This window comes from Hemiscyllium ocellatum, chromosome 33 (assembly GCF_020745735.1).
Source record: "Hemiscyllium ocellatum isolate sHemOce1 chromosome 33, sHemOce1.pat.X.cur, whole genome shotgun sequence".
NCBI lineage: Eukaryota > Metazoa > Chordata > Chondrichthyes > Orectolobiformes > Hemiscylliidae > Hemiscyllium > Hemiscyllium ocellatum.
This window is the reverse complement of record NC_083433.1, coordinates 32,695,708-32,719,097: the sequence shown is the minus strand read 5'-3', so window position 1 is coordinate 32,719,097 and position 23,390 is coordinate 32,695,708. Positions and strand designations below refer to the sequence as shown.

Below are 23,390 nucleotides of genomic sequence, written 5' to 3'. Positions count from 1 at the left end.
ACTTACTCCAGTCTCTCTATTTCACAGTCTGGATTCTTCAGAGCCGTACACACGATTCTCACTCTGGAATCTTCCAGATCATTACCACGCAGTCTAAACAGAGAGAAATGTGCATTAATATGGACTGAGTTTTTATCAGGAGGCTGAGAAACAGGAAGTAGTTTTTGATTGTGGACTGAAATAGGAAAAGGACAATGTTAAAATTGAAAGTTTTGGAACGTATTGCACCACACTAAAGTAAGTTGCCAACACTCAGTCTAAGTGGCATTTAAAGTGTTGCTTTGTTCAATCAATGAGGATTAGTTTAGATTAGATTCCCTACAGTGTGGAAACAGGCCCTTCTGTCCAACAAGTCCACACTGAATTGGCCATGTTAAATTGCCCCTAATGTTAGGGGTAAATGTAGGGGAATGGGTCTGGGTGGGTGCGCTTCGGCGGGTCGGTGTGGACTTGTTGGGCCGAAGGGCCTGTTTCCACGCTGTAAGTAATCTAATCTAAAAAATCTAAAAATAATACATGTAACACTATGGGCAATTTGGAATGGCCAATACACTGACCAGGACATCTTTTGAATGCGGGACGAAATCAGAGCACCCGGAAGAAACCCACACAGACACGGGGAGAATGTGCTAACTCCACACAGACAGTCATCCAAGGCTGGAATTGAACCTGGGTCACTGCTGCTCGGAGACAACAGATCTTAATCACTTAACCACCATGCCACCTCATGACTGGCTGCAGACAGGGTGATACCACCGTGTGTACACAAAATCAGATTTAGTCTGCAAAAATTGCTGATTGGTTTGTGGAGATGTGACCAGCTGTGGATGACAACGGCCAGCTGTCTGCCAACAAATGTGTGATTGGGTTTTGGGCAGCTGAACAGCTCGTGAATGTGAACAATACTGCCACAAGTCTTCTGATCTATTGAAGGGGAAGCGATATGTCTCATTGCAGTAGGAAATACTTGAAGCTGGAGGAAAGTCAGTTTATTCATCATCACTATTCCCTGGAAGGTGTTGCTTTTAACCAATAAGTTAGAGAACTTCATAATTTCTGGTCACTCAGTGCTTCCTGCAAGGAAGTGAACCTAGAGAAGATCAGCATGTACTGGCAAATAAAAAAATTTCAGTGACCTCAGTGGAGAAGGGCTATTATATTCGCTCGATAATATTTTCTTCTTTCATCCAACAACAGTTTCTTTTTTAAGTGTGTCCCTGGAAGTTTTAGAACAGTCTTTTACTTACTTTAATAGAGTTTTCCTTAGTAAACTTATACATGAGAAACTGAGAAAAGTTATTCAGGTTTTATTTCTGGTTAGAATCCTGCAAAGTAAACGAATACCCCACATAAAATAACATTATTGCTGTAATCCCAACTGTAATCCACCAGCAGAGCTGCTACAAGCTAACTACAAACATTCATTCTATTGGAGTCAAATTCACATTACTTAAGCTAATACCTTTCCTTTGCTGGAAATAAAGAGTAATTCACACTTTTAAACTCTCTTTCCTGCTTCCTTGGGTCTGTACGTGTGCCCACTTGCCAATGCATTGGCTGTGATTTAATCCCCAGTAGCCTGCGTGGATTAAACCAGTTTTTTGGTCTTAATCCCCAAGAGTCGTTGACAGTCACTTAAAAACTGAACTTCACAAACATGGATTTTGAGATTAAACAGCATGGCCTAATTCCAAAAGGAAAATAGATAAGAAAATAAACTAAAATCACCCTGATTACAGACAGAAGAGAACAGTAAACAATAATTCAACTCTTTCCTTTCATATTGGTTTCATTCCTCAATAATCAGATTTGAATCTCCAGAAGCTCAGTGGCTGGCCCTGCCAAGTTCTGGAAAATTTCTCTCATTTTGGATCCTTCGAAATCTGGGAATTTGAGGGAATGGCACAATTTTCCATGAATTAAATCAGAAACCAGCAATTCCTTGTACTTGATAACTGCACATCATTTTAATCTTTATACTATTTTGGGGTGGATGAAGAAGGGCTTATGCCCAAGACATAGACTCTCTGCTCCTCAGATGCTGCCTGACCAGCTGTGCTTTTCTAGCACCACACTATTCGACTATTTCATGGCGACTAATACTATGAAACTACATTAGCTGTTGCTATAAAATCCAGTCCACTGAATTTTATGTAAGGAAGAAATTTTATTCTCTGTCATTATATTGTTGAAATATCACAGTTGTCTTGGTTTATAGGAAGGGGAGTTTCTTACTGCATTCGTCATTCAATACAAGACATATTTACAGCAGGTGCAGCTTTTCTTGACATTTCAAGGGAATTTCTCGGAGTCAACTCCAGGCATAAACTCAATGGGAATGAACTGTTAAAAACCTCTGTTATTTATCATTGCAATTTTTTTCAGAGACTGTACCCTACATGCAAGATCTGATCAATGTATGGACGTTTTGTGATTTGGAGTCTTTAAAACAGCAGGTTCCTTCTTTGACTGAACTGTGATCCACATAAATAATTAGACTTTAAAAAGTCATTTAAAGTAATTATCTCAATTTCAAATACGTCCCATTCCTTTTAAGGAACCAGAGTATTATTTCCGATGACACTTCAGTTGTCTTCCTTCGTGATTTGTGCAGCTTAAAACAGATGTTTTAAATTGTTAGCATTGTTTTAAAAATTATTTTTTCACACCACTGGTGTTTAAAATACTGAGAGGACCTATGTTCTAGACTAGTGAATAAATACCACATTTTTCCTTTTCATCTCACTTCCATGGTCAGGCTCTACAAGAATCCACTAAGCAGACCAACAACTGGTCAGCAAAAGCATCATTCTTATTTTATTACTCAGCATTTCACACTCGTCTTATCTTCCGAAGTTTTTCTGACTCTGCCTCCTTTGTTTGAGCTGAAAAAGTTGTTTATTTTGGCAACATAGCAAGTGGTTTATCATCAATCAAAGTAGTGAACAAGTAGGTACCTCAAGATGTGGCATTTGTGCAGAACGGATGCCAGCCGCTGGAGTCCTTCACAATGAATATAGCATTCACGTAGTCTGAGCTCTTTTATTGAATCACAAAACCCAATGACATTAGAGAGGGCCACACAGTCAATAGGGGTGAGTTGCAATCCATCAAAGTTAAGTATTTTCACAGATCCCACTGTGGCCTGAGCCAGTGCTTTATTCTGAGATTCAAACAGACAGTGCATCATCATCAGGAGGCTTCTTTTCCCACTGTTATCCATTGCACTTCCAGCAAAGTTGATAAGGGTTTTCTTTACCCATTCAATAACTTGACAGGTTGTTTGATGAAGAAATGGACCGAGAAACTTCACCAGGGGCTGTGCGGCCTGTGGGGAAGAGAGACCAGCTACAAAACGGAGAAATACTTCAAACGTCCCATCCTCCTTACTGTGGGCTTCACCAAGGAGATTCTGGATGTTTTTGGGATGTGCGATCAGGAATTGTGCGAGTGCAGCTACAAACTCTTGGATGGTGAGATGTGGAAACGTGTAAAACACACTGTGGACAGAATCATCTCGCTCCAACAGTTCCATCAGGAACCCAGACAGGAACTGGGAGGGTTGCAGATTGTACTGGATCAAATCTCCATTCCGAAACACAATTTTCTTCTCAGAGACGCCTGCGAAGGCCATCTCACCAAGTTTCAGTAACACATCACGGGGATCTTCAATCTCTCGGCTATGGTTTTTCAGAATGTTGTAAATATAGTAGGAATAGAGTTGGGTGATGGTCTTGGGCACTTGCTGCCGTTTCATGTCTTTTTCTGTGAAAAAGGGACCCAGTGACAGACCGAGGATCCAGCAGTACGAAGGGTTGTAGCACATGGTGTAAAGCATCTCATTCTCCTCCACATGTTTGAAAACAGCTGCTGCCACTGTCTGATCCTCAAAAAACCTGTTGAAATATTCCTTCCTGTCATCACCAACAAATCCCAGGATTTCAGCCCAGACACTGATCTCAGCCTTTTCCAATAAATGCAATGCAATGGGACGGCTGGTCACTAGCACTGAACATCCTGGGAGCAGCTTGCGCTGGATTAAACCATACACAATATCAGACACTTCACACCAGCAATCAGGATCCATACACATCAGCGGAGGCTCTGCATTTCTCCGGCTGTCAGAAAAATCAATACTGTCCTTGAATTCATCCAAACCATCAAATATAAACAGCAAACTTTCTGGGTTCTTCCAGAGCTCTCCAAGAACATTCCCAAAGTAAGGATATAGATCTAGTATCAGACTCTTCAGATTTATTCTGCAGTTGATAGCATTTAAATCCCGGAATTTAAAACTGAAAACAAATTGAAATTCTGGGTATATTTTCCCAATGGCCCAATCATAAACAATTTTTTGTACCATTGTTGTTTTTCCAATTCCTGGGACTCCACTCACTGCTGCTGAACCCCCAGAGTTAAATTTTCTCCGAGAAAAGCTGCTATAGAACAATTGATCAGCTCTGATTTTTTCCAGTTCACGACGGAGATGCTTTTCTCTCCACTCTTCATGGTCTCGGCCTCTTGCCAGTAGTTCATGTTCTACAAGCGTCCGATCTCGAACAGTAGAAATGACCGTTAGCTCAGCATATCGATCAATCAGCTGGAAAACCTTCACCTTCTCCTTTATTAGGATAGTATTCACTCTCAATGTTTCAGTTTGTACCCGGAGAGTTTCCTTGTGTTTCTGCTGAACATCTTCAATTAAAATAGACAGAAAGTTATATTAACATGGAAGAAAAATAAAAAGTCTCAATTTGTTTTAACTGGACAGTAAAATGTTGCATTTAGTGCACAGATTCAGTCTAGGATTGTGTAGAAATTAAACTTCAGTTCATGAAAACGTCACTTGAAGTGAAGGATGGTTGAGAAAAAAATTCAATTTGTTTTAGTTTTGGTGATTACTGAACGTGAAAATTTCGACAAAGTGATCATTTCCCTCTAATGGTTAATATATTAGACTGAATAAGAATTACACATCACAGAAATGTTCTCGTTTCCATATAATAAATATGAAAGCAATATGGCTCAAAACATTCAAACAGGAGTGGAAGGTTATCCTTATCAAGAAAGGCTGAACAGATAAGGAATCTACTCACTCCAAGGGAGTGAAGGGCAAGGTTCACATGTTAATGGTATTTCTTATCATGAATACGATTGATTGACAGAGTAGATGGATAGTGGAACATTATTTTTAGAGCAGTAGAACAATACAGTGCAGTACAGGCCCTTCAGCCCTCGATGTTGCGCTGACCTGTCATACCAATCTGAAGACCAGCTAACCTACACTATTCCATGTACGTCCATATGCTTGTCCAATGACGACTTAAATGTACTTAAAGTTGGCGAATCTACTACTGTTGCAAGCAAAGCATTCCATACCCTTACTACTGAGTAAAGAAAATACCTCTGACATCTGTCCTATATCTATCACCCCTCAATATAAAGCTGTGCCCCTTTGTGCTCGCTGTCATCATACTTGGAAAAAGGCTCTCCCTGTCCACCCTATCTAACCCTCTGATTATCCTATATGTCTCAATTAAGTCACCTCTCAACCTTCTTCTTTCCAACGAAAACAGCCTTAAGTCCCTCAGCCTTTCTTCGTAAGACCTTCCCTCCATACCAGGCAACATCCTAGTAAATCTCCTCTGCATCCTTTCCAAAGCTTCCACATCCTTCTTACAGTGTGGTGACCAGAACTGTACATAATACTCCAAGTGCGGCCACACCAGAGTTTTGTACAGCTGTAGCATAACCTCATGGTTCCGGAATTTGATCCCTCTGTTAATTAAAGCTAAAACACCTTTTTAAACAATCGTGTCAACCTGGGTGGCAACTTTCAAGGATCTGTGTACCTGGACACCAAGATCTCTCTGCTCATTTATACTACCAAGAATCTTACCATTAGCCCAGTACTTTACATTCCGGTTACTCGAACCAAAGTGACTCACCTCACACTTGTCAGCATTAAACTCCATTTGCCACCTCTCAGCCCAGCTCTGCAGCTCTTATGCCTCTCTGTAACCTACAACATCCTTCGTCACTATGCACAACTCCACCGACTTTAGTGTCGTCTGAAAATTTACTAACCCACCCTTCTGTGCCCTCATCCAGGTCGTTTATAAAAATGACGACAGCAGTGGACCCAACACCGACCCTTGCAGTACACCACTAATAACTGGACTTCAGGATGAACATTTCCCATCAACCACCACCCTCTGTCTTCTTTCAGCAAGCCAATTACTGATCCAAACTGCTATATCTTTCACAATCCCATTCCTCTGCATTTTGTACAATAGCCTACTGTGGGGAACCTTATCGAACGCCTTGCTGAATTCCATACAGACCACATCAACCGGTTTACTCTCATCTACCTGTTTGGTCACCTTTTCAAAGAACTCAATAAGGTTTGTGAGGCACGACCTACCCTTCACAAAACTGTGCTGACTATCCTTAATCAAATTACTCTTTTCTACATGATTATAAATCCTGTCTCTTATAACCTTTTTCAACACTTCACCAACAACTGAAGTAAGGCTCACTGGTCTATAATTACTAGGGTTGTCTCTACTCCCCTTCTTGAACAGGGGAACCACATTTGCGATCCCCCAGTCTTCTGGCACTATTCCTGTAGACAATGACAATTTAAAGATCAATGCCAAAGGCTTGGCAATCTCCTCCCTGGCTCTCCAGAAGATCCTAAGATAAATACCATCCGGGGAGAAAGTGAGGTCCACAGATGTTAGAGATCAGAGCTGAAAATGTGTTGCTGGAAAAGCGCAGGTCAGGCAGCATCCAAGAAACAGGAGATTCGACATTTCGGGCATAAGAAGAGCTTATGCCCAAAACGTCGAATCTCCTGTTCCTTGGATGCTGCCTGACCTGCTGCGCTTTTCCAGCAAAACATTTTCAGCTCTAAATACCATCCGGCCCAGGGAACTTCTCTATTTTCACACTCTGCAGGATTTCTAATATCTCTTCCTTGTGAACCTCAATCCTACCTAGTCTAGTAGCCTGTATCTCAGTATTCTCCTCGACAACATTGTCATTTTCTAGAGTGAATACTGTTGAAAAATATTCATTTAGTGCTTTCCCTATCTCCTCTGACTCCACACACAACTTCCCACTACTATCCTTGATTGGCCCTAATCTTACTCTCATCATTCTTTTATTCCTTAAATACCTATAGAAAGCCTTAAGGGTTTACCCTGATCCTATCTGCCAACGACTTCTCATGTCTCCTCCTGGCTCTTCTGAGCTCTCGCTTTCGGTCTTTCCTGGCTACCTTGTAATTCTCAAGCACCCTAACTGAGTCTTCACATCTCATCCTAATATAATTTGGAGATGCCGGTGTTGGACTGGGGTGTACAAAGTTAAAAATCACACAGCACCAGGTTATAGTCTAACAGGTTTAATTGGAAGCACACTAGCTTTCGAAGTGATGCTCCGAAAGTACACAATCAACTGATGAAGGAGCGTCGCTCCAAAATCTAGTGTGCTTCCAATTAAACCTGTTGGACTATAATCTGGTGTTGTGTAATTTTTAACTTTATACATCCTAACATAAGCCTTCTTCTTCCTCTTGACCACTTCCTTCGTAAACCATGGTTCCCGCGCTCTACAGCTTCCTCCCTGCCTGACAGGTACATACTTATCAAGGACACACAGGAGTTTTTCCTTGAATAAGCTCCACATTTCTAATGAGCCCATCCCCTGCAGCTTCCTCCCCCATCCTATGCTTCCTAATTCTTGCCTAATCACATCGTGATTGTCTTTCCCCCAGCTGTAACTCTTGCCCAGTGATATACACCTATCACCAAAGTGCTCACATACTTCCAAGTCTAACACCTGGCCGGGCTCATTACCCAGTACCAAATCTAATGTCGCTTCACCCCTTGTTGGCCTGTCTACATACTGTGTCAGGAAGCCCTCCTGCACACATTGGACAAAAACTGACCCATCTATAGTACTCATACTATAGTGTTCCCAGTCAATATTTAGAAAGTTGAAGTCCCCCATGACAATTACCCTGTCTCTCTCACTCCTATTGAGAATCATCTATGCTATCCTTTCCTCTACATCTCTGGAACTATTCGGAGGCCTATAGAAAACTCCCAACAGGGTGACCTCTCCTTTTCTGTTTCTAACCTCAGCCCATACTACCTCAGTTGACGGGTCCCCAAACATCCTTTCTGCAACTGTAAGACTGTCCTTGACCAACAATGCCACACCTCCCCCTCTTTTGCCATCTTCTCTGTTCTTACTGAAACATCTAAATCCTGGAACCTGCAACAACCATTCCTGTCCCTGCTCTATCCATATCTCCGAAATGGCCACAACATTGAAGTCCCAGGTACCAACCCATGCTGCAAGTTCACACATCTTATTCTGGATGTTCCTGACGTTGAAGTACTTCAGACCAATGTCTTGTTTGCCGGTGCCATCTTGCGTCCGTGAAACTTGATTCTGGACCTCCCTACTCTCAACCTTTTCTATACTCTAACTACAATTTTGGTTCCAATCCTCCTGCTGGATTAGTTTAAACCCATCCCAACAGCCATAGCGAATATCCACCTCCCCCCCCCCCCCCCCAGGACATTGGTACCCCTCTGGTTCAGATGAAGACCATCCTGCTTGTAGAGGTCCCACCTACTCCAGAAAGAGCCCCAATTATCCAAGAATCCAAAACCCTCCCTCCTCCACCATCCCTGTAATCATGTGTTTAACTCCTCTCCCTCCCTATTCCTCGCCTCACTAGCACGTGGCACGGGCAACAAACCAGAGACAACAACTCTGTTTGTCCTAGTTCTAACCTTCCATCTTAGCTCCCTGAATTTCTGACTTAAATCCCCATCTCTCTTCCTACCTATGCCATTGATGCCTATGTGGACCATGACTTCGGGCTACTCCCCCTCCCCCTTAAGGATCCCAAAAACATGAACCCTGGCACCTGGAAGGCAACACACTAACCGTGAGTCTCTCTCATCCCCACAGAACCTCTTATCTGTCCCCCTAACTATGGAGTCCCCAATGACTACTGTTCTGCTCTTCTTCCCCCTTCCCTTCTAAGCAGCAGGGACAGACTCTGTGCCAGAGCCCTGTGCCCCACTGCTTTCCCCTGGTAAGTCGTCCCCCTCAACAGTATCCAAAACAGTATACTTATTGTTGAGGGGAATGGCCACAGGGGATCCCTGCACTGCCTGCCGGTTTCCTTTCCGTTCCTTTACTGTAACCCATCTGCCTTTTTCTTGTACCTGAGGAGTGACTACCTTCCTGTAAATCCTCTCGCTAACCCCCTCTGCCTCTCGAATGATCCGATGTTTATTCAGCTCCAGTTCCAGTTCCCTATCGCAGTTTGAGGAGCTGGAGTTGGGTGCACTTCCCACAGACGTAGTCAGCAGGGACACTAGTGGTGACCCTTACCTCCCACATTCTTCAGGAGGAACATTCAACTGCCATAACCTCCATTCCCACTATTCTAAATTCCCAAAGAATTCCCTGTTGAAAAATAAGGAATAAAAAATAAACTCGTTACCTTACCAATCTGGCACACAGAATCTTTTTATTTGGTTAGAGGATGATGGGTGGGAATCACTACCAGAGTAGTGTTAGATAAGGGGTAAATGTAGGGGCACGGGTGGGTTGCGCTTTGGCGGGTCGGTGTGAACTGGTTAGGCTGAAGGGCCTGCTTCCACACTGTAAGTAATCTAATCTAAAGTAATCTAGTGTTTCGGGTAAAGCAACCACACAAATATATGACTTCCCAGAAGTCCTTCGCTCCTCCCTGGCACCTCTGGGCAAATGGAGGCCCGACTCCCGAGGTAAGTCCCTTTTAATGCGGGAACACTCACCCTTCCTGGCAGTCCCCCCCGCTTCACCACTCCCTCTCTCCTTGCCACTCCGAATGGAGTGGAGACATTCGTTTGAAAATGAAGGTGGTCACCAATCATCCCAGAAGGTGACACGGGTGAAACATCATTACCACAGATAGACTTAGAATGTGAACCTCACTACAAAATGAACTAGTCAGATGAATAAGCAACCAGAAGATTTACGAACACTTCAGTTGAACTGCCAACTTCCATGGTATAGACGTAATGTCAATTCAGGGAGGCAATGACCTAGTGGTATTATTGCTAGACTATTAAACCAAAACCCCAGCTAATGTTTTGAGGAGGTGGGTTCAAATCCCACCATGGCAAATGGTGGAATTTGAATTCATTAAAGAACCTGAAATTAAGAGACTAATGACGACCATGAATCCATTGTTGATTGCAAAAAAAACCTCACTTGGTTCACTAATATCCTTAAGGGAAAGAAGTCAGTCATCCTTACCTTATCTGGTCTATATGTGACTGCAGACCAACAGCAATGTGGTTGACTCTTAACTACCCTCTGGGCAAACAGGGATGGGCAATAAATGACCTGGCTACATACAGAGAGCCATATCGCATGAAGAAATAAAAACAAAGTGTTTCAATTCACTTATTTTCACCTCTCTGTCCCTCTATCGGAAAGGCATATCCAAATATATCAAACTAAAAATGCTATTATTTTCAAATGCCAAGTGCATAGGGATAGACGTTAAAGTATATTGGGATCCTGTCAGGTGTGTACAGGGTTGCACATGGTATTGGGATTCTCTGTCTAAAAGTCGTACACAACAGGTACCAGCAGTTTCATTTGATGAAATAATTCAATTCTCACACATCTACAGCATACAGGAGAAATGGGATCAATCCTAAGTTGAAACTATGTAAAACAGTTGATATTTGAAGGATGCTCCAATTACTTAGATTTGTGTTTCCCAGCTTCTGAACTTTAGATTATTAGACTATGAAACTCCACATAAATGGCTAAGCTCAGACAATCTGTTTTTCAGAATTGAAAATAAATTGGTTTAAGATTTCCATGTTGTTAATTACCTTTCAGGTGACTGGGTATTTCAGACAAACTTCGGACATTATCCATATAATGAATTGGATCAGAACCTGTTCAGATTTAGATTTCATTAATTTAGATTGGTGTAATACTTCAGCAAAATATGAAATGCTCCAATCCGAAATTAAATAATGTGAGACTTTACTGTACCATGTTCCTCTATCGTTTTCAGTAATTTATCCAACTTTGGTAAACCATGGCGCATTTTTACAAAGGATTCCCATATCACCCTTTGGGCCTGAGAGCCTTTCTCCATCACCAGGTTTAGGAGAAGTTTGGAACTATCCGCTCGGTTTCTCTTCTTCGCGAGCTCAGTGATTTCCTGTAAAGAATAATCATTAATAGATTGAGCAATGAAGTGAAAGACAGATACTGTGAATGAGAAGGAAAGGATCTCCTCAGTAGTGCGATCCCTCTTGTTCTGAGCCTGGAAAGCAGTCACTGCATCATATCCATATTCATGGGGGATTAGGATGAGTATATTTTAAACATTCTCTGGAAAGATGCAATCTGAAATAGGCTGTTGCACCACCAAGCATGATCTGTCCATCAACCGTACTACCTCACAATAGTTTTTAGGACAGCAAGTAGTTACTGGTCAGGAGCGATTTACAGATCTATTCTGATCAGGAGCGAAACAGTGAAGAACTGAAATGGGCCATTCAGCCCCTTGAGCCTAACCTGTTCATCATTCAAAATTATGGTTCAGGTCAATAACCTTTTTTCTGGAAAACACTTCACTTGTTGGCCTCATATCTTGTGCAAAGGCACACAATTGTTGTTCAGCTCCAGACATCACTAAGTTACTCCGCATTGTGTCCTGGGACCAACTGCTTTCAACAATGTACAGCAAGCCCTGAATGACAGCCAGGATTGATTTTCATTTGGCAAGTAATGCTCATGGCAGGGAGTTGTAACTGATCATTTTCCGCAATTACCTACAACATGAGCATTTTCATTCAATGGCATCACCATCTCCGATTTCTCATGGTATATGATTTTAAAATTGCTACGAAAATGTCTATCCGAATCTGTGCTCTGGTCTGAAGAGCTCAGTGCCATTCTCCCATGTTATCTGACTCATGATGAAAGCGCAGGTTTTTTTGCTGGTCCCATCTTGACATGTGAACATCATATTTCTTTAAATTCATTCACAGGATAAAGGCAGCACTGGCTGTGCCAGCAGTTATTGCCCATTCTTATTTTGCCCAGAGAGCAGCTAAGAGTCAACATTTAAAAATTAAACCAAAAAAGATTGGTTTAGGCAGAAAAATTAGATATAAGCAAAGAATGGAGGAAGACCCGTTCTGATTTTTGCTGTAAAATGTTGAAGATTTTGTTAAAATTGAAAGCTAAACTTTTCCTGATGACACATGTAACAGACTTAAGAGACACAAGTGACTTATCTGTAGTTCCGAGTTTCAGAACTGCAGGCGTTTTTCTTATTTCATGTCTGGGTTTTCTTGTAGATGAACTGATGCCTGGTGATCCATTATTACACTCCAATATTAATACAGCATGAGGCTGTGAGCATTTCCTTTTCTGTAACTGTTATGATTTAGATATTTGGAACCCATTCTGTGCCTCTCCCACTTACCAAATGTTCCTTTCCACTGAAAATCCTCTTATATGTTAACAATGAGCTGACACCGTCTACCCTTTCTTCAATCGCCTGTTCAAGTCTGTCCTGGTAAAACTTTGTCAACCAGAATAAATGGTAAGTCTTACATTCTGTCAAGAATGCAATGATTGTGGAGTCTGGATCTGTGAGGACAAATTAATAAAACAAATTATTACCTTTCTAATCAGTTGGATATAATTCCTCTTATACTGGATAATTAAATATATGTATGAACCACAATATCAAGCACGGTCTTCAAACCTGTACAATCTGCCTGTCCGGTGTTCTTCAAAATTGACCATCTCTGTCAAACATCCTACCTGTGACAGCCTCCTCTGATCACACAGTACATCATTAAGTTTCATTATTTTGACCTTGAAATATGAAATCCAGAGTTCCATACAAAGTATATTCCTTGTCTAACTTAGTCACTCTTGAATAGCTTTTACAACCTATCTAGAAATGTATTGATTCTTTATGTCTTGGCCACACAAATCTTTTTTATTTAAAACCTCTACTTTCCATTCATTCAGAAGTTCTGACTTTACTTTTAAAATGTCTGCTACAGATCGCTAGATTTACAACTTGGTCACAAGTCCCAACAGCACCAACTCCACCAGCAAGGACAGCATCCTCACACCTGTGCCTCACAATCCACTTCACTTCAACAAGACCTACAAACAAACCACGGGACGCCTATGGGATCTCAATGTCAGGATTCTTAGCAGAAGCAGTAATGTAGAGATTAGAACAATCAACCCTTCCCACGATTCAGCCCAAACTTTGGGTCCGCTGTGCGGATGACACCTTTGTCATCACAAAACGGAACTAATTAGAAGAAAACATAAACAACATCCTTACTGGTATAATGTTCACCAAAGAGGAAGACAACAACAACAGACTCCCCTTCCTAGACTTCACAGTAAAACGCAAAGCCAAAGGAGAGCTGCAGACCAGCATTTCCAGGAAAGCCACACACACTGATCAGATACTGAACTACAGGAGCAATCACCCCAACACCCACAAACGGGGCAGCATCAGGACATTATTTATATGAGCCACAACACGCTGCAGCACCCAGGAACTAAGAGAAGTTGAGGATAAACTCCTGTACAACGCATTCACAAACAACGGGTACCCAATAAGCACAGTCTACTGATTCCTACAACAGGCCGAAATGAGAAGACACAACATGCCCAGAAACTCGAGCCACCCTGCCATACATTAAAGACGTCTCTGAGATGGCGACCAGACTATTCCGGCCATCAGCAACATGGTAGTCCACAAACCTACCACCACACAAACAGCTCCTGATGAAATTGAAGGACCCTGTACCATCAACCAGCAGAACAAACGTCATAAACAAAATACTCTGCAAAGACTACAACAAACACTATATCAGACAGATGGGCAGAAACCCAGATACCAGGATACATGAGCAACTATCACTATATCCATGCACACAGATGAAACTGGGACAATACATCCATCCTGGGACAGGCTAAACAAAGACACACGTGGGGATTCCTAGAGGCCTGCCATTCAAACTGGAACTCCATCAACAAACATATTGATTTGGACCCCATTTACCGCACCCTCAGAAAAAGAACTAGAAGTGATATCACCCACCACAGCAGACCAACACAGATAAATAGCAAGCAGGACAGAACACCAGTGCTTCACTGGAGGCTCACTGATGATGTTGCCTAGCATGTGATGAAACATCTGAGAACAAGTCCACCAGCTCAGTGAGCAAACTTACAACCTAACTTGCACATCTTTGAACTGTGACGGGGAATTGGCGCACCTGATGGAAACCCACGGAGACAGGGAGAACATGCAAACTCTACACGGACAATCGCCCAAGGTTGGAATCGAATCCAGGTCCATCGCACTGTGAGGCAACAGAGTTAACCACTGAGCCAACAGGCTTCTCTGACACATTTAAACACATATTGTCCTTCCTGCCTCACAGCGTCAAAGTCATGGCACTTCCAAACAGTTTAATCCCCAATAGCTTTACGAACTGCCTAAGACCTGGATACTTCAGAAGCTCCATCACATCAGGTAACACTCAGCCCACTCATTCAAGGTCCAGTCAGTGGTGTGATTGGTAATGTCACTGGGCTGAAGCTAAATGCTGGGACACAGCAGCTACTGGAAGTTAACTTCAATTCATTAGTCAGAGCTGGAATAACTGAACAGGCCTGGATATGACTCCACACAGACAGTAATGTGGTCAAATTGGAAATGCCGACTGAACTCGCCAAGCAAATCATTCAGTTCAAGGACAATTCGAGATGGGCAATAAATGCCAATGATGCCAACACTCCAATAAAGAATTTTAAAAATCACAGCTGTTCTTTCCCTTCTCTCTGAACTTACTTCAATTACCCAAGAACATGAACACTTCCCACCTACTTAAGGCCTTAACTACACTTTGACCTGCCTCACATTCCTCTCCTCAAGCAGACAAGTGCAAAATAACCCCGAAATCACCAACCCCAAAACTTTGTCTATTAAGTCTTATGCTTTACTTAAATATTCTTTCTATAAACACAATGTTTTTTTTCTCTTTAGGGAGGTGACTTACCCTTCCTGATCAGGTCACAGATCAGGTCTTTCTACGAGTCCTTCTAATCTCCTGACAATAGAATCTCCAACTTTTTCCGATACCTTGATCCACTTTCCTCTCATTGATGGCACACTCAGGGTGGCCACCTTGGTGTCTCACTGTTGTTCAGGAAGACTCTGCTCTGAATCACTACATTTATGTACCTTCCAGTCCCAATACCAATTACAAATTGGACAGTTTCAGCATTCAGGAGCTCCCTCCATCTGTGACTGTAACAACTTTCAATATAGAGTCAGAGTCATACAGCGCAGAAAAGGTACTTGGGTCCATTGAGTCTACACTGACATAACTATCACTAAAAATGCATTAATTCTAATTTCTTGGACTGATCCCATATCCTTGAATATTATGATATTTCAAATGTTCATCCAAATATTTTTTAAAGGTTGTAAGGTTTCCAGCCTCTACTACATTTCAAATGCTCATAACACTCTCAGTGAAAAAGATTTTTCCCAAATTCCCTCTGAATCTCCTGTCCCTTATCCTAAAACTATGCCCTCTTGTGATTAACCCCTCAACCAAGTGGAACAGCTGGTCTCTAATCACCCTGTCTATACCCCTTCAATCTTATCATTAAGGATGAGGTTTCTAAATTCTTGGAAGAGCAGAGTCTGATTAGAACAAGTCAACATGGATTTAGTAAGGGGAGGTCATGTCTGACAAACCTGTTGGAATTCTTTGAAGAGGTGACAAGTAGGTTAGATCAGGGAAACCCAGTGGATGTGGTCTATCTAGACTTTCAAAAAGGCCTTTGATAAGGTGCCACACGGGAGGCTGCTGAGCAAGGTCAGGGCCCATGGTGTTCGAGGTGAGCTGCTGGGATGGATTGAGGATTGGCTGTCTAACAGAAGGCAGAGAGTTGGGATAAAGGTTCTTTTTCAGAATGGCAGCCAGTGACTAGCAGTGTCCCGCAGGGTTCAGTGTTGGGGCCACAGCTATTCGCATTATATATTTGGATGAGGGGACTGGGGGCATTCCAGCGAAGTTTGCCAATGATACGAAGTTAGGTGGACAGGCAGGTAGTACTGAGGAAGTGGGGAGGCTACAGAAGGATCTAGACAGGTTGGGAGAGTGATCCAGGAAATGGCTGATGGAATTTAACGTGAGCAAGTGCGAGGTCTTGCACTTTGGCAAAAAGAATAAAAGCATAGACTACTTTCTAAATGGTGAGAAAATTAGTAAAGCCAAAGTACAAAGGGATCTGGGAGTGCTAGTCGAGGATTCTCTCAAGTAAACATGCAGGTTGAGTCCATGATTAAGAAAGCGAATGCAATGTTGTCACTTATCTCAAGAGGGTTGGAATATAAAAGCAGAGATGTGCTACTGAGACTTTATAAAGCTCTGGTTAGGCCCCATTTGGAGTACTGTGTCCAGTTTTGGTCCCCACACCTCAGGAAGGACATACTGGCACTGGAACGTGTCCAGCGGAGATTCACACGGATGATCCCTGGAATGACAGGTCTAACATATGAGGAACGGCTGAGGATCCTGGGATTGTATTCATTGGAGTTTAGAAGATTAAGGGGAGACTTAATAGAGACGTACAAGATAATACATGGCTTGGGAAGGGTGGACGCTAGGAAATTGTTTCCGTTAGGCGAGGAGACTAGGACCCGTAGACACAGCCTTAGAATTAGAGGGGGTCAATTCAGAACAGAAATGCGGAGACATTTCTTCAGCCAGAGTGTGGTGGGCCTGTGGAATTCATTGCCACGGAGTGCAGTGGAGGCCGGGACACTAGATGTCTTCAAGGCCGAGACTGATAGATTCTTGTTGTCTCGAGGAATTAAGGGCTACGGGGAGAACGCTGGTAAGTGGAGTTGAAATGCCCATCAGCCATGATTGAATGGCGGAGTGGACTCGGTGGGCCGAATGGCCTTACTTCCACTCCGATGTCTTATGGTCTTGTGGTCTTATCCACCTCAAATCACGTCCCCGCTTCAGTCTTTTCTGCTCGAAAGAAAACAATCCAAACCGATCGAGTGTCTCCTTATATCTCAATTGCTCCAGTCCAGACAATATCCTGGTGAACCTCCTCTGTACTCCCTCCAGTGCTAATACATTCTTCTTGCAGTGAGGTGACCGGGACTGCACACAGTGTTCCAGCTGTGGCCTAACTGATACCCTGTACGACTCCAACATTACCTCCTTGCTTTTATACTCTCAGCCACGACTAATGAAAGCAAGTGTCCCATCTGCCTTCTTAAATATCTTACTCACATGCTCTGTCGACTGAACGAGTCTGTGAATAATTACCCCAAGATAATCCTCTTAGACTCCCAGTGTCCCAGTACTAATCCTTGATTAGGTAAACCGCCAGACACTGGGCTCCAGTCACTCAAACAGCCTTCTGCTACTACCCTTTGTGTCCTGTTATAAAGCCAGTTTTTGATCCATCTCACCAAGTTTCCCTCAATTCAATGTCCTTTAACCTTCTCAGTTTCCCATAATGGACCCAGCCAAATGCTTTGCTGAAATCTATAAAAACTACATCACTTTATTGGTCAGAGTTTTGAGTACAGGAGGTCATGTTGCGGCTGTACAGGACATTGGTTGGAATATTGTGTGCAATTCTGGTCTCCTTCCTATTGGAAAGATGTTGTGAAACTTGAAAGGGTTCAGAAAAGATGGAGGATCTGATCTATAGGGAGAGGCTGAACAGGCTGGGGCTGTTTTCCCTGGAGCGTCGGAGGCTGATGGGTGACCTTAAATAGGTTTACAAAATTATGAGGGGCATGGATAGGGTAAATAGGCAAAGTCTTTTCCCTGGGGTCAGGGAGTCCAGAACTAGAGGGCACAGGTTTAGGGTGAGTGGGGAAAGATATAAAAGAGACCTAAGGCGCAACTTTTTCACACAGAGGGTGGTATGCGTATGGAATGAGCTACCAGAGGAAGTGGTGGAGGCTGGTACAATTGCAACACGGAAAAGGCATCTGGATGGGTATATGAATAGGAAGGGTTTGGAGGGATATGGTGCTGGCAGGTGGGACTAGATTGGGTTGGGATATCTGATCGGCATGGACAGGTTGGTCCGAAGGTTCTGTTTCCATGCTGTACAGCTCTATGATTCTATGACCTGAACTTTCTTCATCCACACACAGAGTTCCTGCAATTTCCTACTTCAACTCCCACAGCTAACTGGGATGCAATTCATCCAGGCCAGGGGATTTGTCCATTTTTAAGCCAGTTAGAGTTTCCATTAACTCCCTGGCTCTTATATCAAACTGTGCAAGTTTCTCATAGTCCCTTTTCCTGAAGTCCATATCTTTTCCAGAGTGAAGAACAAAGGTGATTACTCACTTCCCTCTTTCGACACACCCCATCTTGTACCCTCTTCCAGTCCGAGCTGCAGGTTATTGCAGGGGTTCAGGAGCCCAGTTCAAGAAGAAAAATGATATGTCATAACTTGCCAACATACCTGCATCCATTCTAACACTGAGAAATGTGGGATGTTCTTCCCTGTTTAGTCCTTCAGCAATGCAGTGACAGGTATTCTCAGATTCTGTAATAGATCCATAACAATAGCTGAGATAAAGAATACTGCAGTGAGGAGAACATTTCCTTGTTAAACAGATCAACCGATCATCGAAATTTATAAACTCTCCACATCAGATTTATTTTTGTTATTCGTTCATGGGGGTGGGAGTGAGGCAGGCACAGTGGTTAGCACTGGTGCCCAAAGCACCAGGGACTTGGGTTCAATTCAGCCTTGGGCCACCATCTGTGTAAATAATCTGCACATTCTGCTCACGTCTGCGTGGGTTTCCTCACACAGTCCATGTCAGATCAGGTGAATTGGCCATGCTAAATTGCCCATAGTGTTCAATCCATTAGTCAGGTGTAAGAGAATACGATAGGGGAATGGGTCTGGGAGGGTAACTCTTCAGAGAGTCGGTGGAGACTTGTTGGGCCAAATGGCGTGATTCCACACCGTAGGGAATTCTAATCTAAACAGGAATTGACATCACTAATTAAACCAGTACTCATTGCCCATCCCCAACTACCCAGACAACAGAGAAGGGTCAACAATCTTGCTGTGAGTTTGGTGTCGTGAGTAGACTAGACGAGAATAGCCGTACCTTTCCTTATGGCTCCATCCTCCCGGTATCACACACTGTCTGACCTCTACTGGGACCTCCATCCTCCCCGGGAGGTCACAGACTGTCTGACGTCACTGGGGCCTCCTTACTCCCGGGGTCACACACTGTCTGACCTCACTGGGGACGCCATCCTCCCCGGGGTCACACACTGTCTGACCTCACTGGGGACGCCATCCTCCCCGGGGTCAAACACTGTCTGACCTCACTGGGACCTCCATCCGCCCAGGGTCACACACCGTCTGACCTCTCTGGAACCTCCATCCTTCCCATGGACACACACTGTCTGACCTCACTGGGATCTCCATCCTCCCCAGGGACACACACTGTCTGACCTCACTGGGACCTCCATCATCCTTGGGGTCATATACTGTCTGACCTCACTGGGACCTCCATCATCCCCGGGGAGGAGTCACACATGGTCTGACCTCACTGGGACCTCTATCCTCCCAGGGTCACACACTGTCTGACGTCACTGGGACCTCCCTCCTCCCCGGGGTCACACACCGTCTGACCTCTCTGGGACCTCCATCCTCCCCAGGACACACACTGTCTGACCTCACTGGGACCTCCATCATCCCCGGGGGAGGGGGTGTCACACACTGTCTGACCTCACTGGGACCTCTATCCTCCCAGGGTCACACACTGTCTGACCTCACTGGGATCTCCATCCTCCCCGGGGTCACACACTATCTGACCTCTCTGGGATCTCCATCCTCCCTGGGGTCACACACTGTCTGACCTCTTCTGGGAACTCCATCCTCCCCGGGGACACACACTGTCTGACCTCACTGGGACCTCCATCCTCCCAGGGTCACACACTGTCTGACCTCACTGGGATCTCCATCCTCCCCGGGGTCACACACTATCTGACCTCTCTGGGATCTCCATCCTCCCCGGGGTCACACACTGTCTGACCTCTTCTGGGAACTCCATCCTCCCCGGGGACACACATTGTCTGACCTCTCTGGGAACTCTATCATCCCCGGGCGAGGAGTCACACACTGTCTGACCTCTCTGGGATCTCCATCCTTTCCGGGGTCACACACCGTCTGACCTCTTCTGGGATCTCCATCCTCCCCGGGGTCACACACTGTCTGACCTTACTGGGACCTCCATCCTTCCCGGGGGACACACACTGTCTGACCACATTGGAGCCTCCATCCTCCTGAAAAGGGAAAGTCGGTACTTTTTACTCCAAACCACAGTTAGATTCCCGGACCAGTCTGTGTTTATAATAACGTTACAGTATGACCACGTATCCTCACGATAACCTTCCCAGAAAGAACATTAATCCTATTTCTCACCGTCTGCACAAGACACCCGGAAATCGCCCGCTGACTGTAGAAAACACCAGCTTCCGGGTCCGTGCACGAGCCGACAGTACATGGGCGGGGCTTCAGTCCCTGGCTTTTCCGATTCGCCCATCAAGCTGCCAATCCACCCTTTCAGTAACCAATAGGAGGCCAAGGCGGACCTTTGTCGTCACTGCGTGGGAGTTCTAATTACCTGAATGGTGATCCTTGAAAGGAGTGGGGTGGGCATTGGTATCAAATTGGAATGAGGGAGAGTGGGTAAGGTTAATGGAAATTCTGAAGCCGGGTCACTGATCTGTAACGTTTAGTCTGATTTTCCCCCACAGATGCTGCCAGATCTGCTGACATTTTCCAGCCATTTCAGACTTCTCTGTCCAGCATCTACAGTATTTTTTAGAAGATTAGATTCCCAACAGCATGAAAACAGGCACTTCAACCCAACAAGTCCACACTGGCCCTCCAATGAGTAACCCACCCAGACACATTTCCCTCTGACTAATGCACCAAAGGCAAGGTAATTTAGAAATGGCCAATTCACACAGTGGCACAGTGGTTAGCACTGCTGCCTCACAGTGCCAGAGTCCCGGGTTCCTGCCTCAGGCAACTGTCTGTGTGGAGTTTGCACGTTCTCCCGTTCTCCCCGTGTCTGCGTGGATTTCCTCCGGGTTCTCCAATTTCCTCCCAAAGTCCAAAAATGTGCAGGTTAGGTTAATTGGCCATGCTAAATAGCCTGTAGTGTTACGTGAAGGAGTAAATGTAGGGAATGGGTCTGGGTGGGTTGCTCTTCAGAGGGTCAGTGTGGACTTGTTGGGCTGAAGGGCCTGTTTCCACACTGTAAGTAATCTAATCTTTAGACTGTGGAAGGAAGCTGAAGCACCTGGAGGAAACCCACGCAGACAGTTGCCCAAGACTGGAATTGAACCTGGGTTCCTGGTGCTGTGACGCAGTAGTGCTAACCACTGAGCCATCGTGCCACACCATTCTTTGGTTCTTTTTGTTGAGGTTCAGTGGAGACCAGAGAACGAGGGAGGGAAGTAGAGAAAGAGAGAGAAGGAGAAAGAGATTGGTTTTGAAATTGGAATGTGGGAGGTGATGTCATTGATATTTTTTACAGCACAGAAATGCTACCTTCAACTCATCCCATCTTTGCCAGTCATCAAACATTTAGCTACTTCTAATTCCATTTTCCAGGACTTGACCTTTAGCTTTCTATGCTGTGGTGCTACATTATGTTCCAAATGTTTCTTAAATGGTTGTCATGGTTCACACCTCTACCACCCTTTGAGGCAATGATTTCTGGATGCCCATCACTGTCTGGGTGAAAAACTTTTCTTTTAAATCTCCTGGCCCTTATTTTAAGTCTCTTCTCATTCCTCCAACCTCCCCACCGCCCCCCCCCCCCCCCTTAGCCTTCAAGGAAAAAGTTTCCTCCTATCAACCCTCATGAATTTGTTGGCCACAATCCAGATCTCTCACTGCCTTCTCTGCTCTGAGGAAAACAATCCCAGCCTATTTAGTCTCTCTTCAAAGCTGAATGTGGAGGAGCCAGAGTTGGACTTGGTCGGACAATGTTAAAAGAGGTTCTGGGATGGACAAAGTTAAAAGAAGTTCTGGGATTTACATATTAATGAAGCGAAGCCTGCAACCCACTCTAAAGATGAAAGAGTTAACAATCCAGGTTTGTTCAATGTATCATTTCAGTTGCATGACACTAATCTTTCGCTACAAATTCTGTGTCCTGTGATCACAACTACCCAATGAAGGGCTCCAAAGTTAGTGCTTCCAAATAAACCCTGTTGGACTATAACCTGGTGTTGTGTGATTTTTAACTTCAAAACTGAAACAACTCCAGCTCAGACAACATCCTAGTGAAGCCCCTTTGTACTGTCTCTCGTACAATCAAATCCTTTCTATTGTGTCACAACCAGTACTGCACACAGTACTCCAGCTGTGGACTAACCATTGTCTTATGCAGGTCCCTAATCTCCTTGCTCTTGTATAAGCCTATCCTGATAAAGCTCTATATCCCATATAGCTTTTTAATCACCTTATTTACCGGCCCTGCTGCCTTCAAGGATCTATAGACATGCATACCAACATACTTCTGCACTTCCTGAGGTCTTACCATTCATTGTGCACTCACTTCCCTTGTTTTTCCTCACAAAATGCAGGCCCTCACATGTTTCAGGATGATATTCAATTGCAACTGCTCTGTAGTGGAAGGCTTTTGTTCCCATATTTACTATTCTAATTTTCATATAACCTACAAAGTTATTATTCAAACCTACATTTGTATTGAAATCATTAATATATGCAAAAAACAGCAAGGAATTGGGGTTGTGCAAACAACTGGATTTAGAGGAACACTGGCATTTTGGAACGTACAAAAAACTGAAATCTTTGGAGAAACTCTGCAAGTCTGGCAGCATCTGTAAAGAGATCAGAGAGTTAACATTTCTAGTCCAGTGTAACTGGACTTTTAAGACAAGGATCTTTTCATCACAGGAATCAGTCGAGTGATTCTTCTCTGAACTGTATCCAATGCAAGTATTATGCAAAATTAAGGATTGGAATCCAGAGCAAACTTTGTTAAAGATTGTTTCCTAAATCGCCAATACAGCCGGTCTCGATCTCCACTGGGACTGGGTGATGTTCAATCGTACTTTTATTTTGATTGGTTCAGATTTGGATGTTGGTAAGCAATTGAACTGTTCCAACCCAATTGGAGGTGGACTTTCCGGGTGTGCACTGCCCTGGATACCAGCCTATGATTGTCTTATTCA

At 43.9% G+C, this 23,390-nt stretch overlaps 1 protein-coding gene across 1 annotated transcript in view; it reads right to left on the bottom strand.

The window, feature by feature from the left end:
* Positions 1–20,719, bottom strand: part of LOC132831448 (NACHT, LRR and PYD domains-containing protein 3-like) — a gene marked incomplete at its 3' end in the record, with an annotated part of 45,878 nt that extends 25,159 nt beyond the window's left edge. Inside the window, exons 1-7 of the mRNA XM_060849606.1 lie at positions 20,599–20,719; positions 18,613–18,696; positions 12,536–12,702; positions 11,089–11,260; positions 10,923–10,988; positions 2,958–4,695; positions 7–93 (exon numbers count right to left, since the gene is read on the bottom strand). Coding sequence (XP_060705589.1) covers positions 7–93; positions 2,958–4,695; positions 10,923–10,988; positions 11,089–11,260; positions 12,536–12,702; positions 18,613–18,696; positions 20,599–20,719 — 2,435 coding nt within the window. The remainder of the gene's footprint in view (positions 1–6; positions 94–2,957; positions 4,696–10,922; positions 10,989–11,088; positions 11,261–12,535; positions 12,703–18,612; positions 18,697–20,598) is intronic.
* Positions 20,720–23,390: the final 2,671 nt, after the last annotated feature.